General features: G+C 46.0%; 1 protein-coding gene across 10 annotated transcripts in view; it reads right to left on the bottom strand.

The window, feature by feature from the left end:
* Positions 1–16,693, bottom strand: part of FUT8 (fucosyltransferase 8) — a 374,060-nt gene that overhangs the window by 36,757 nt on the left and 320,610 nt on the right. For all 10 annotated transcript variants that reach the window (XM_063948117.1, XM_063948115.1, XM_063948114.1 and 7 more), the window contains one exon: positions 8,709–8,885. In XM_063948117.1, coding sequence (XP_063804187.1) covers positions 8,709–8,885 — 177 coding nt within the window. The remainder of the gene's footprint in view (positions 1–8,708; positions 8,886–16,693) is intronic.

Here is a 16,693-nt window from a genome sequence, read left to right as displayed (position 1 = left end):
CCTTGAGAGAAGGATTTAAAGGACAGTGGTGAGATTTGAACCAGCATACACAAACAAGAGGAAAGCCATGCTAACCAAACTTGACGAGGGACAGCAATAGCTGAACCAACAACAATACTTAACCAAGTAACAGTGCAGGAACACACGATGAACTGGGCGCGCGCCCAGTATCCTCTACGGACTACGAGAAAAGGATTTACCGGTAGGTAATTAAAATCCTATTTTCTCTTACGTCCTAAAAGATACTGGTGTCTATTTTGTACCATGGGGACGTACCAAAGCTTCCAAACCGGGTGGGAGAGTGCAGAGGTTCCTGCAGAACTGATTGACCAAACTGAAGGTCCTCAGAGGCCAAAGTATCGAACTTGTAGAACTTAGCAAACGTGTTCGAACCAGACTAAGTAGCCGCTCGGCAGAGCTGTAAAGCCGAGAAACCCCGGCAGCCGCCCAGGAAGAATCCACCGACCTAGTAGAGTGGGCCTGTACAGATTTAGGAACTAGCAAACCTGCCGTAGGGTAAGCATGCTGGATAGTAAGCCTGTTCCAGCGAGCAATAGACTACTTTGAAGCAGGACACCCAATTTTAATGGGATAACAGAGCACAAACAGCGAGTCCGATTTTCTGTGATGCGCTGTCTGCTTCACATAGATTTTCAAAGCCCTCACAACATCCAGGGACTTTGAAGTAGTAGAGGTGTCGGTAACCACCGGGACCACAATAGGTTGGTTGATATGAAACGCAGACACTACCTTTGGAAGAAATTGCTGATGAGTCTGGAGTTCAGCCCTATCTTCATGAAATATCAAATATGGGCTTTTGTGAGACAACGCCCCCAGCTCCGACACACGCCTCGCAGAAGCCAAAGCCAACAGTGTGATGGCCTTCCACGCAAGAAACTTGACGTCAACGTCCTGTAAAGGTTCAAACCATTTAGATTGTAAGAACTGCAACACCACGTTAAGATCCCAAGGTGCCGAAGGAGGCATAAAGGGTGGTTGGATGTGTAGAACCCCCTTCAAAAATGTCTGAACCTCAGGGAGAGAAGTCAATTGTTTCTGGAAGAAAATGGATAAGGCCGAAATCTGGACTTTTATGGAGCCCAAACGTAGGCCCACAGGCACACCTGACTGCAGAAAAAGAAGAAAACGTTCCAGTTGAAATTCTACCACAGGAAGATTCCTGTACTCACACCAAGAGACGCATTTTTTCCAAATACGGTGGTAATGTTTAGACGTTACCCCTTTTCTGGCTTGGATCAGGGTTAGAATAACCCTATCTGTGATCCCTTTCCGGGCTAGAATCTGACGCTCAACCTCCATGCCGTCAAACGTAGCCGTGGTAAGTCTTGATAGACAAACGGCCACTGTTGGAGAAGGTCCTCGCGAAGAGGTAGAGGCCACGGGGCCTCTAGGAGCATCTCCAGTAGATCCACATAACAGGCCCTTCTCGGCCAGTCCAGAGCAATGAGAATTGCTTGAACCCTTTCCCTTTATATTCTGAGAATCCTTGGGATCAATGGGAGTGATGGAAACACGTACACCATCTGGTAGACCCGTGGAATCACCAGAGCATCCACCGCCACTGCTTGCGGGTCCCTCGACCTGGAACAATACCGCTTGAGCTTCTTGTTGAGACGAGAGGCCATCAATGTCGACTTGTATTGTGTCAAGCACCCGAACACCTCCGGGTGAAGGCCCAACTCTCCTGGGTGGAGGTCGTGTCTGCTAAGGAAGTCTGCTTCCCAGTTGTCTACTCCCGGAATGAAGATCGCGGACAACGCCACAGCGTGTTTTTGTGCCCAGAGGAGATTCCTTGTTACCTCTGCCATTGCTGCCTTGCTCTTCGTTCCGCCTTGTCGGTTTATGTACGTTACTGCTGACACATTGCCAGACTGAATATGAATGGCTTGGATTTGAAGAAGATGCGATGCCTGTAGAATGGCATTGAATATGGCACTTAGTTCCAGAATGTTGATCGGAAGAATGGCTTCCTGACTTGACCATTTTCCTTGGAACTGTTCCCCCCTCGGTGACTGCTCCCCAACCTCTAAGGCTTGCATCTGTGGTTAGCAGAATCCAATTTTGAATCCCGAACCTTCGGCCCACGGTCAGGTGAGAAGTCTGAAGCCAACACAGAAGAGAAATCCTGGCTTTTGGCGACAGACGGATCCTCTGGTGCATGTGAAGATGTGATCTGGACCATTTGTCCAACAGATCCAGCTGGAAGGGCCTTACGTGAAACCTGCCGTACTGCAGCGCCTCGTAAGCGGCTACCACTCTTTCCCAGAAGACGAATGCATAGATGCACTGATGTCCGGGTTTGTCTTAGAACATCCCGCACCATCACTGGATCACCAATGCCTTTCCCAATGGAAGGAATACCTTCTGCGCCTCCGTATCTAATATCATCCCCAGGAACGGAAGCCTCTGTGTTGGTTTCAGATGAGATTTTGGTAGGTTCAAAATCCACCCGTGATCCTGGAGTAGCCGAGTTGAGAGGGCAATGTTGACTAACAACCTCTCCCTGGATGGTGCCTTTATCAGCAGATCATCCAGGTACGGTATTATGTTCACTTCCTGTTTGTGGAGGAGAAACATCATCTCTGCCATTACCTTGGTGAACACTCTCGGTGCTGTAGAGAGGCCAAATGGCAGGGCCTGGAACTGGTAGCGACAGTCCTGTAATGCAAACCTTAGATAAGCCTGATGAGGCGGCCAAATCGGAATATGAAGGTATGCATCCTTGATATCCAGAGACACCAAGAATTCCCCCTCCTCCAGACATGAGATCACCGCTCTCAGCGACTCCATCTTGAACTTGAACACCCATAAGTACGGGTTCAACGACTTGAGGTTTAAAATGGGCCTTACCGAACCGTCCGGTTTCGGAACTACAAACAGGTTGGAATAACAACCCTGGTTTTGCGGCTGAAGTGGAACTGGAACAATGACCTGAGTCTGTACCGGTTTCAGAATTGCTTCCTGTAAAGTCATACTTGCTTCTTGAGAAGCTGGTAAGCCTGATTTGAAGAATCTGTGAGGTGGGAGTTCCTGAAACTCCAGTCTGTAGCCTGGGCTATAAGATCTTTGACCCAGGGATCCTGGCATGACGTTGCCCATATGTGACTGAAGAATCTCAAACGGGCTTCCACCTGCCTGTCTTCCAGGCAGTGCGGTCCACTGTCATGCTGAAGGCTTAGAGGAAGCAGAACCGGGGTTCTGTTCCTGTGAACCTGCAGTTGCTGGTTTTCTGGGTTTACCTCTATGGCCTTTGAAGGCCGTAGAAGAACCTTTGGTTTTGTTTTCAAATTTCGCTGTCCGAAAGGACTGCAGAGTTGGAGCAGTGTAGGATTTTCTAGTCGGGGGAGCTGCGGAAGGAAGGTATGTAGACTTACCTGCCGTAGCCTTGGGTATCCACGTATCCAGTTCATCTCCAAAAAGGGCTTCACCTGTGAAAGGCAGGCTTTCCACATCTTTCCTGGAATCCGTGTCCGCAGTCCACTGGAGTAGCCACAAGCCCCTGCATGCTGACACTGCCATGGCAGTGTTGTGTGCTTTGAGTAAACCAATTTCCTTTATGGCCTCCACCATAAAGTTAGCAGAATCCTGTATATGCTGTAGGAGTAAAATTATCCCCCCCCCCCCCCCCCGGATAAGGAATCTAACCCGTCAATTAGATTACCTTTCCTTTTTTTTTTGCAATGGCCCTAAAGATCCATGCACAAGCTATAGTGGGTCTCTGGGCCACCCCCGCAGCTGTGTACAGAGATTTGAGAGTGGTCTCAATCTTGCGGTCTGCAGCATCCTTCAAGGAAGCTGCCCCAGGAACAGGCAAAACTATCTTACGTGACAGCCTAGAAACAGATGCATCAACTATCGGTGGGTTTTCCCATTTTTTCCTATCATCCTGAGGAAACAGGAAGGATGTGAGTAACCGTTTTGGGATCTGAAACTTCTTGTCAGGATTTACCCAAGTTGCTTCAAATAGGGAATTTAATTCCTTAGATGCAGGGGAAAGTACCTGATGATTTCTTTATTACATTAAAATAAGATTCCTCATCTTCCTCTGTCACTTTGTCAGGGATGTGCAGGACATCTCTAATAGCTTCTATCAGGGCCTGTATTCCCTGTGACAAAGCTGCATCCCCCCCTCCCGAGTCCACCTCACCCTCCTCTGGGTCTGATACATCATCATCATCATCGGTATCAGCCTGCATGATTTGGGCCAGAGTACGCTTCTGTGGACAATTGGCAGGGGTCTGAGACGCTGGAATGACCACTGAATCTCTATTCATCAGGTCATCAACAGATTGCCTTAAGTATTGCGTCTCCTTCTCATTTTGGGATAATTTATTTAAAATATTTGAAATCATCCCTTTTAATGAATCTAACCATACTGGTTCAGATCCACTAGCCTGAGAATGTGTACTATCCTGAGTACACTGCAGTGATCCCTCAGATTGAGAAAAACACTCTGCTGTGCATGATACACACTCCATTGACATAGTAAATGTAAAATAGAACACACACAGGAAAATAGGGTAAAACACAGTTAACCCACACAGAGCCCTCCAGGGAGACAGAGTATAATGGAGCCAGCCACACAGAGTCCCTATAGCTAAAGTACAATTCAGCTGGGTCGCAAACTAAGTACCATTAATAGGGTGTAGTACACCAAATACTGCTCTTCCCCTTTGCTATGACCCCCTGGTACCGCTGAGGTTCTCTGGAGTCCTTGTGGAGGAGCTGCGCTTCCCTGCCAGTCTGCCTGTGTATAGCTGCAGAGGGAAAATGGCGCTGGTGAGCTGCTGGATCCGCTCATAGTGAAGCCCCGTCCCTTTAATGGTGCGCGGTCTTCCCGGTTCTTTTATACTGGCTGAGGTAATTTCTGTTCTACAGTGGGTTAAAACGCCTGTAGAATTGCTGCCAGTGTGGGTATATTTGTTGTGGCTTCAGCTCGCCCCTCACAGGGGAACACACAGCACCCTGTATGCCTCTGAAGCCTGGAGCCGCAGCCTGCTTATCGGCACTGCGCTCCTAACCCTTGTGCCACCATTAGAGCCGGCGACCTGCTAACTGGGACGCCGGCTACCTACTCAACACTCTTCTTACTTCTGGCTCTGTTAGGGGTGGTGGCGTGCTGCGGGTCTGTACGCTCACTGTGGTGGGGCTTGCGAATAGGACCCTCAGTGTCCTGTCAGCGGGGAATGGGACCATTAACCCTAGGGAGGTTGGGCCGTTCCCCCCCCTAAGCCCCACGAAGCAGGCAGTCTGGTGCCAGCCAGACCTGCCTGAAAACAACAAAAAAGAAAATAAATTCAGAAAACTCTTCAGGAGCTTCCCAAGCGTGACAGGCTCCTCCGGGCACATTTTCTAAACTGAGTCTGGTAGGAGGGGCATAGAGGGAGGAGCCAGCCCACACTATCAAGTTCTTAAAGAGCCCATGGCTCCTAGTGGACCAGTCTATACCCCATGGTACTAATGTGGACCCCAGTATCCTCTAGGACGCAAGAGAAATGTATTAAAACAAATATCAATAAAACACATAGTTTAGTTAAAATAATAACACGGGCTGATAACAGTGTGGCAATACTGATAGTCACTGAATTATTTCCAGAAAGGATGATTGCCACATGAGTTTTTCTCAATTTGTATCAAGTAACATTGCAGTGATTCAAAGTGAAAAAAGTTCAGCAACTAACGGCTGAGTAATTGCATGCATATGGAAAGATATAATATGCTGCCAGTATATCCTATACACCTGGGAGGTAGACATTTTTTTTTTTTTTTTTAGCAGAACAGGTTTTTAGACAATCAATCTAGACCAGTATGCAAATGCAAAAATAAAAGATCCATATATTAATCCCACAGTATAATGCAGCCTCAGTATACAGTATAGCAGTGATGGCTAACCTTGACACTCCAGCTGTTGTTGAACTACACAACTACACATCCCAGCATGCTCTGCTACAGGTTTGCTATTTGGCCATGCTAAAACTGATGCAGGGCATGCTGGAATGTGTAGTTCAACAACAGCTGGCGTGTCAAGGTTAGCCATCACTGCAGTATAGCATACTCTGACTACAAATACCTCTGTACAGCAATGAGCTCTGTGGTATGCAGCACCAAAAGGTATCAATAGTACATTGCAGGGGTATACCGCTGTCCGGTACTGTAAGGCAATTGATTCGGCTCCTTGACGCCAGGAGGACCCGAGCGTCCTTTGGTGATTGTAGTTTCCCAGTTGGACTGGATAGAAGAGCTGGGAAGATTCCAGAACGCTGCTGAGTCCCAGGTGCGTAAAGGGTAGCAAGAGCGGGTGGAGTCCAAATGCGTTTCGTCACGCTCATGTGCTTTCTCAAAGTCACGTGAACGCGAGCGTGGCCCTCCTACCTCTTTGTCTGCCTGTTATTGCCCAGTCTAGATCTATTACTGTTTTGTTCCCAATTCACGATTTTCCATAGCGCTTTAGAGACTATTTGGTCATTTCCATCAGTCCGTGCCTCAGTGGAGCTTACAATCTATATTCCCTACCACATGATCAAGCATACATTCACACTAGGGTTAATTTTGTTGGGATCCAATTAAACTACCAGCATTCTGGAATTGTGGGAGGAAACCAGAGTACCTGGAGGAAACCCATGCAAGCACGGGGAGACCATAAATAAGTCAATGTTAATAATAATTGCACTCCTTCCCTGTCTGTATTACCTCTCACGGAAGAATTGAAGAAGTAGTTATACAATATTAGGTGATGCTACATAGAAACATAGAATTTGACGGCAGATAAGAACCACTTGGCCCATCTAGTCTGCCCCTTTTTTTTTTATCCTTTAGGCAATCTCAACCCTTTTTGAACCTTCATTCTTTGCAAGGATATTCATATGCCTATCCCAAGCATGTATAAAATTGCTCTACAGTCTTAGCCTCTACCACCTCTGATGGGAGACTATTCCACTTATCCACTACCCTTTCTGTGTAGTAATTTTTCCTTAAATTTCCCCTGAACCTCCCCCCCTCCAGTCTTAGTGTATGTCCTCGAGTTCTAATACTTCTCTTCCTTTGAAGAATGTTTCCCTCCTGAACTTTGTTAAGACCCTTGATATATTTGAAAGTTTCTATCATGTCTCCCCTTTCCCTTCTCTCCTCCAAACTATACATGTTAAGATCTTTTAGCCTTTCTGGGTACGTTTTGTGATGTAGGCCATGCACCATTTTAGTTGCCCTTCTTGTACACTCTCTAATGTATTTATATCCTTCTGGAGATATGGTCTCCAGAACTGGACACAGTATTCCAGATGGGGCCGCACCAATGACCTATACAGTGGCATTATCACTTCTTTTTTCCTGCTACTGATTCCTCTCCCTATGCAACCAAGCATCTGACTTGCCTTTCTCATTGCTTTGTTGCATTGCTTTCCTGCCTTCAAGTCACTTGAAATAGTGACTCCTAAATCCCTTTCCTCCTCAGTAGTTTCCATTATAGTACCCTTGATACTATATTTAGCCTTTGGGTTTTTGAGACCCAAGTGCATGATTTTGCATTTTTTAGCATTAAACTGTATTTGCCACGTTCTTGACCATTTCTCAAGCCTAGCTAGGTCATCAATCATTTGTTTTACCCCTCCCGGTGTGTCTACCCCGTTGCATATCTTTGTATAATCTGCAAAAAGGCATACCTTCCCTTCAATACCATCTGCAATGTCACCAACAAAGATATTAAAGAGAACTGCACCAAGTACAGATCCCTGGGGTACTCCACTGGTAACATTTCCCTCCATAGATTGCACTCCATTAACTACAACTGTGTTTCCTATCCTGCAACCAGGCTCTTATCCATTTAACTGTTTTATAATCCACCCCCACGCTTTCAAGTTTATTTAGCAGTCTGCGATGTGGGACAGTGTCAAATGCCTTACTAAAGTCTAGATATGCTACATCTACAGCTCCCCCTTGATCTATTATTTTCGTCACAGAGTCAAAAAAGTCAATAAGATTTGTTTGGCATGATCTACCACCAGTAAATCCATGCTGTTTTGGATCCTGTAAGTGGTTTGATTTAAGATATTCCACAACTCTTTCTTTTAATAGTTTTTCCATTACTTTCCCCACTACTGATGTAAGGCTTACTGGTCTCTACTTACTTGCTTCTTCCTTGCTTCCACTTTTGTGCAGTGGAACTACATTTGCTCTTTTCCAGTCCTCTGGAATGGCACCTGTATTTAGTGACTGGTTAAATAATTCTGTTAACGGTGTAACCAGCACATCTTTTAGCTCTTTGAGTATCCTTGGGTGTATCCCATCTGGTCCCATTGATTTATCCACTTTTAGTTGTGAAAGTTCTGTTAGGACCTTCTCCTCTGTAAATGTACTTTCATCTACCTTATTTTTATGAATGTCCTTGCAACTTAACTGTGGCCCCATCCCTTCTTCTGTAGTAAATACTGAGCAAAAATAATGATTTAGGTGATCTGCTATTGCCTTGTCTCCCTCCACCAAATTCTCACTCTCTGTCTTAAGTCTTATTATTCCTCCATTTGATTTTCTCCTTTCACTTATATACTTAAAAAAAGTTTTGCCCCCTTTATCTACTGACTGGGCCATTTTTTCCTCAGCTTCTCCCTTTGCACGTCTGATCACTTTCTTAGCATGTTTATTCCTAACTAGTCTGAAGACCAGCCACCAGCACAGACAATGTTTTAACTTACTTGGATTTTGCTTCTTGCAGCAATGACGGATCGTCTGTTGCTAAGTAAATACGTTTCTTGTCTATCTGCATCCTGCGAGCAAGTAGCTGAAAATGTTCCTCAACGTGCACCATGTATTCTTCAATCGGGTGGAAAGCTGCCTCTGTCCCCACTTTATCTGTTCTCCGAACGTGGACTCTAAATGAGAAAATAATAAAATACACAAATAATATAGTAGTATAAGGGCTACAATTGGGACAATAGAAATAATGACATCTGATTGTACTTAGAGTAGATATTTCATAACCGATGTATCCATGGCACTGGATTTGAAAATACTTTATTTCAATTTTTGTAGATATAACTAATATAAGTCTTAAGCAGGGTACACATTATACGTTATATTGGATGATGTTGCGATCTGCGATGGATTGCAATGAACATCATATAGTGTGTATCCTCAAATACACCCAAATTCATCATCTGATAAATTGGGTGGTCGCATCACATTGGATGTTACCGAACAGGTATTGTTGCATGCATCTGCATATCATGTTGTCGTACAGTGGATCGTGTCGTGTGCTTGGTGATGCGATATATTGTTACAGTACACTGCACTGCCGGGTTGCACCATCATTCAGGTGTGTATCCAGCATGATATTACATAACTGTATGTAGTACACCTCCTGTATGATGCACACTGCACTGAAGCATCTGTACGGTCCACACACTGCACTGCCGAGTTGCACAATCATTCAGGTGTGTATCCAGCATGATATTACATAACTGTATGTAGTACACCTCCTGTATGATGCACACTGCACTGAAGCATCTGTACGGTCCACACACTGCACTGCCGAGTTGCACAATCATTCAGGTGTGTATCCAGCATGATATTACATAACTGTACGTAGTACACCTCCTGTATGAAGCACACTGCACTGAAGCATCTGTACGGTCCACACACTGCACTGCCGGGTTGCACCATCATTCAGGTGTGTATCCAGCATGATATTACATAACTGTATGTAGTACACCTCCTGTATGATGCACACTGCACTGAAGCATCTGTACGGTCCACACACTGCACTGCCGGGTTGCACCATCATTCAGGTGTGTATCCAGCATGATATTACATAACTGTACGTAGTACACCTCCTGTATGAAGCACACTGCACTGAAGCATCTGTACGGTCCACACACTGCACTGCCGAGTTGCACAATCATTCAGGTGTGTATTCAGCATGATATTACATAACTGTACGTAGTACACCTCCTGTATGAAGCACACTGCACTGAAGCATCTGTACGGTCCACACACTGCACTGCCGAGTTGCACCATCATTCAGGTGTGTATTCAGCATGATATTACATAACTGTACGTAGTACACCTCCTGTATGATGCACACTGCACTGAAGCATCTGTACGGTCCACACACTGCACTGCCGGGTTGCACCATCATTCAGGTGTGTATCCAGCATGATATTACATAACTGTATGTAGTACACCTCCTGTATGATGCACACTGCACTGAAGCATCTGTACGGTCCACACACTGCACTGCCGGGTTGCACAATCATTCAGGTGTGTATCCAGCATGATATTACATAACTGTACGTAGTACACCTCCTGTATGAAGCACACTGCACTGAAGCATCTGTACGGTCCACACACTGCACTGCCGAGTTGCACAATCATTCAGGTGTGTATCCAGCATGATATTACATAACTGTACGTAGTACACCTCCTGTATGAAGCACACTGCACTGAAGCATCTGTACGATCCACACACTGCACTGCCGGGTTGCACCATCATTCAGGTGTGTATTCAGCATGATATTACATAACTGTATGTAGTACACCTCCTGTATGATGCACACTGCACTGAAGCATCTGTACGATCCACACACTGCACTGCCGGGTTGCACCATCATTCAGGTGTGTATTCAGCATGATATTACATAACTGTATGTAGTACACCTCCTGTATGATGCACACTGCACTGAAGCATCTGTACGATCCACACACTGCACTGCCGAGTTGCACAATCATTCAGGTGTGTATCCAGCATGATATTACATAACTGTACGTAGTACACCTCCTGTATGATGCACACTGCACTGAAGCATCTGTACGGTCCACACACTGCACTGAAGCATCTGTACGATCCACACACTGCACTGCCGAGTTGCACAATCATTCAGGTGTGTATCCAGCATGATATTACATAACTGTACGTAGTACACCTCCTGTATGAAGCACACTGCACTGAAGCATCTGTACGGTCCACACACTGCACTGCCGAGTTGCACAATCATTCAGGTGTGTATCCAGCATGATATTACATAACTGTATGTAGTACACCTCCTGTATGAAGCACACTGCACTGAAGCATCTGTACGGTCCACACACTGCACTGCCGAGTTGCACCATCATTCAGGTGTGTATCCAGCATGATATTACATAACTGTATGTAGTACACCTCCTGTATGAAGCACACTGCACTGAAGCATCTGTACGGTCCACACACTGCACTGCCGGGTTGCACTATCATTCAGGTGTGTATCCAGCATGATATTACATAACTGTACGTAGTACACCTCCTGTATGAAGCACACTGCACTGAAGCATCTGTACGGTCCACACACTGCACTGCCGGGTTGCACCATCATTCAGGTGTGTATCCAGCATGATATTACATAACTGTACGTAGTACACCTCCTGTATGAAGCACACTGCACTGAAGCATCTGTACGGTCCACACACTGCACTGCCGAGTTGCACCATCATTCAGGTGTGTATCCAGCATGATATTACATAACTGTACGTAGTACACCTCCTGTATGAAGCACACTGCACTGAAGCATCTGTACGATCTACACACTGCACTGCCGGGTTGCACCATCATTCAGGTGTGTATCCAGCATGATATTACATAACTGTATGTAGTACACCTCCTGTATGAAGCACACTGCACTGAAGCATCTGTACGGTCCACACACTGCACTGCCGAGTTGCACAATCATTCAGGTGTGTATCCAGCATGATATTACATAACTGTACGTAGTACACCTCCTGTATGATGCACACTGCACTGAAGCATCTGTACGGTCCACACACTGCACTGCCGGGTTGCACCATCATTCAGGTGTGTATCCAGCATGATATTACATAACTGTACGTAGTACACCTCCTGTATGATGCACACTGCACTGAAGCATCTGTACGGTCCACACACTGCACTGCCGAGTTGCACAATCATTCAGGTGTGTATCCAGCATGATATTACATAACTGTATGTAGTACACCTCCTGTATGAAGCACACTGCACTGAAGCATCTGTACGATCCACACACTGCACTGCCGGGTTGCACCATCATTCAGGTGTGTATCCAGCATGATATTACATAACTGTATGTAGTACACCTCCTGTATGAAGCACACTGCACTGAAGCATCTGTACGATCCACACACTGCACTGCCGGGTTGCACCATCATTCAGGTGTGTATCCAGCATGATATTACATAACTGTATGTAGTACACCTCCTGTATGAAGCACACTGCACTGAAGCATCTGTACGGTCCACACACTGCACTGCCGAGTTGCACAATCATTCAGGTGTGTATCCAGCATGATATTACATAACTGTACGTAGTACACCTCCTGTATGAAGCACACTGCACTGAAGCATCTGTACGGTCCACACACTGCACTGCCGAGTTGCACCATCATTCAGGTGTGTATCCAGCATGATATTACATAACTGTATGTAGTACACCTCCTGTATGAAGCACACTGCACTGAAGCATCTGTACGGTCCACACACTGCACTGCCGGGTTGCACAATCATTCAGGTGTGTATCCAGCATGATATTACATAACTGTATGTAGTACACCTCCTGTATGAAGCACACTGCACTGAAGCATCTGTACGGTCCACACACTGCACTGCCGAGTTGCACAATCATTCAGGTGTGTATCCAGCATGATATTACATAACTGTACGTAGTACACCTCCTGTATGAAGCACACTGCACTGAAGCATCTGTACGGTCCACACACTGCACTGCCGGGTTGCACAATCATTCAGGTGTGTATCCAGCATGATATTACATAACTGTATGTAGTACACCTCCTGTATGAAGCACACTGCACTGAAGCATCTGTACGATCTACACACTGCACTGCCGAGTTGCACAATCATTCAGGTGTGTATCCAGCATGATATTACATAACTGTATGTAGTACACCTCCTGTATGAAGCACACTGCACTGAAGCATCTGTACGATCTACACACTGCACTGCCGAGTTGCACCATCATTCAGGTGTGTATCCAGCATGATATTACATAACTGTATGTAGTACACCTCCTGTATGAAGCACACTGCACTGAAGCATCTGTACGATCCACACACTGCACTGCCGAGTTGCACCATCATTCAGGTGTGTATCCAGCATGATATTACATAACTGTATGTAGTACACCTCCTGTATGAAGCACACTGCACTGAAGCATCTGTACGGTCCACACACTGCACTGCCGAGTTGCACCATCATTCAGGTGTGTATCCAGCATGATATTACATAACTGTACGTAGTACACCTCCTGTATGATGCACACTGCACTGAAGCATCTGTACGATCTACACACTGCACTGCCGAGTTGCACAATCATTCAGGTGTGTATCCAGCATGATATTACATAACTGTACGTAGTACACCTCCTGTATGAAGCACACTGCACTGAAGCATCTGTACGATCCACACACTGCACTGCCGAGTTGCACCATCATTCAGGTGTGTATCCAGCATGATATTACATAACTGTATGTAGTACACCTCCTGTATGAAGCACACTGCACTGAAGCATCTGTACGGTCCACACACTGCACTGCCGAGTTGCACCATCATTCAGGTGTGTATCCAGCATGATATTACATAACTGTACGTAGTACACCTCCTGTATGATGCACACTGCACTGAAGCATCTGTACGATCTACACACTGCACTGCCGAGTTGCACAATCATTCAGGTGTGTATCCAGCATGATATTACATAACTGTACGTAGTACACCTCCTGTATGAAGCACACTGCACTGAAGCATCTGTACGATCTACACACTGCACTGCCGAGTTGCACAATCATTCAGGTGTGTATCCAGCATGATATTACATAACTGTACGTAGTACACCTCCTGTATGAAGCACACTGCACTGAAGCATCTGTACGGTCCACACACTGCACTGCCGAGTTGCACCATCATTCAGGTGTGTATCCAGCATGATATTACATAACTGTATGTAGTACACCTCCTGTATGAAGCACACTGCACTGAAGCATCTGTACGGTCCACACACTGCACTGCCGAGTTGCACAATCATTCAGGTGTGTATCCAGCATGATATTACATAACTGTACGTAGTACACCTCCTGTATGAAGCACACTGCACTGAAGCATCTGTACGGTCCACACACTGCACTGCCGAGTTGCACCATCATTCAGGTGTGTATCCAGCATGATATTACATAACTGTACGTAGTACACCTCCTGTATGAAGCACACTGCACTGAAGCATCTGTACGGTCCACACACTGCACTGCCGAGTTGCACAATCATTCAGGTGTGTATCCAGCATGATATTACATAACTGTACGTAGTACACCTCCTGTATGAAGCACACTGCACTGAAGCATCTGTACGGTCCACACACTGCACTGCCGAGTTGCACAATCATTCAGGTGTGTATCCAGCATGATATTACATAACTGTATGTAGTACACCTCCTGTATGATGCACACTGCACTGAAGCATCTGTACGGTCCACACACTGCACTGCCGGGTTGCACCATCATTCAGGTGTGTATCCAGCATGATATTACATAACTGTACGTAGTACACCTCCTGTATGAAGCACACTGCACTGAAGCATCTGTACGGTCCACACACTGCACTGCCGAGTTGCACCATCATTCAGGTGTGTATCCAGCATGATATTACATAACTGTACGTAGTACACCTCCTGTATGAAGCACACTGCACTGAAGCATCTGTATGGTCCACACACTGCACTGCCGGGTTGCACCATCATTCAGGTGTGTATCCAGCATGATATTACATAACTGTACGTAGTACACCTCCTGTATGATGCACACTGCACTGAAGCATCTGTACGGTCCACACACTGCACTGCCGGGTTGCACCATCATTCAGGTGTGTATCCAGCATGATATTACATAACTGTACGTAGTACACCTCCTGTATGAAGCACACTGCACTGAAGCATCTGTACGGTCCACACACTGCACTGCCGGGTTGCACAATCATTCAGGTGTGTATCCAGCATGATATTACATAACTGTACGTAGTACACCTCCTGTATGAAGCACACTGCACTGAAGCATCTGTACGGTCCACACACTGCACTGCCGAGTTGCACCATCATTCAGGTGTGTATCCAGCATGATATTACATAACTGTATGTAGTACACCTCCTGTATGAAGCACACTGCACTGAAGCATCTGTATGGTCCACACACTGCACTGCCGAGTTGCACAATCATTCAGGTGTGTATCCAGCATGATATTACATAACTGTACGTAGTACACCTCCTGTATGAAGCACACTGCACTGAAGCATCTGTACGGTCCACACACTGCACTGCCGAGTTGCACCATCATTCAGGTGTGTATCCAGCATGATATTACATAACTGTACGTAGTACACCTCCTGTATGAAGCACACTGCACTGAAGCATCTGTACGGTCCACACACTGCACTGCCGAGTTGCACCATCATTCAGGTGTGTATCCAGCATGATATTACATAACTGTATGTAGTACACCTCCTGTATGAAGCACACTGCACTGAAGCATCTGTACGGTCCACACACTGCACTGCCGAGTTGCACAATCATTCAGGTGTGTATCCAGCATGATATTACATAACTGTACGTAGTACACCTCCTGTATGAAGCACACTGCACTGAAGCATCTGTACGGTCCACACACTGCACTGCCGAGTTGCACCATCATTCAGGTGTGTATCCAGCATGATATTACATAACTGTACGTAGTACACCTCCTGTATGAAGCACACTGCACTGAAGCATCTGTACGGTCCACACACTGCACTGCCGAGTTGCACAATCATTCAGGTGTGTATCCAGCATGATATTACATAACTGTACGTAGTACACCTCCTGTATGAAGCACACTGCACTGAAGCATCTGTACGGTCCACACACTGCACTGCCGAGTTGCACAATCATTCAGGTGTGTATCCAGCATGATATTACATAACTGTATGTAGTACACCTCCTGTATGATGCACACTGCACTGAAGCATCTGTACGGTCCACACACTGCACTGCCGGGTTGCACCATCATTCAGGTGTGTATCCAGCATGATATTACATAACTGTACGTAGTACACCTCCTGTATGAAGCACACTGCACTGAAGCATCTGTACGGTCCACACACTGCACTGCCGAGTTGCACCATCATTCAGGTGTGTATCCAGCATGATATTACATAACTGTACGTAGTACACCTCCTGTATGAAGCACACTGCACTGAAGCATCTGTATGGTCCACACACTGCACTGCCGGGTTGCACCATCATTCAGGTGTGTATCCAGCATGATATTACATAACTGTACGTAGTACACCTCCTGTATGATGCACACTGCACTGAAGCATCTGTACGGTCCACACACTGCACTGCCGGGTTGCACCATCATTCAGGTGTGTATCCAGCATGATATTACATAACTGTACGTAGTACACCTCCTGTATGAAGCACACTGCACTGAAGCATCTGTACGGTCCACACACTGCACTGCCGGGTTGCACAATCATTCAGGTGTGTATCCAGCATGATATTACATAACTGTACGTAGTACACCTCCTGTATGAAGCACACTGCACTGAAGCATCTGTACGGTCCACACACTGCACTGCCGAGTTGCACCATCATTCAGGTGTGTATCCAGCATGATA

The sequence above is a fragment of the Pseudophryne corroboree genome, chromosome 12 (genome assembly GCF_028390025.1).
Source record: "Pseudophryne corroboree isolate aPseCor3 chromosome 12, aPseCor3.hap2, whole genome shotgun sequence".
Lineage (NCBI taxonomy): Eukaryota > Metazoa > Chordata > Amphibia > Anura > Myobatrachidae > Pseudophryne > Pseudophryne corroboree.
This window is presented reverse-complemented; position numbering and strand designations above follow the sequence as displayed.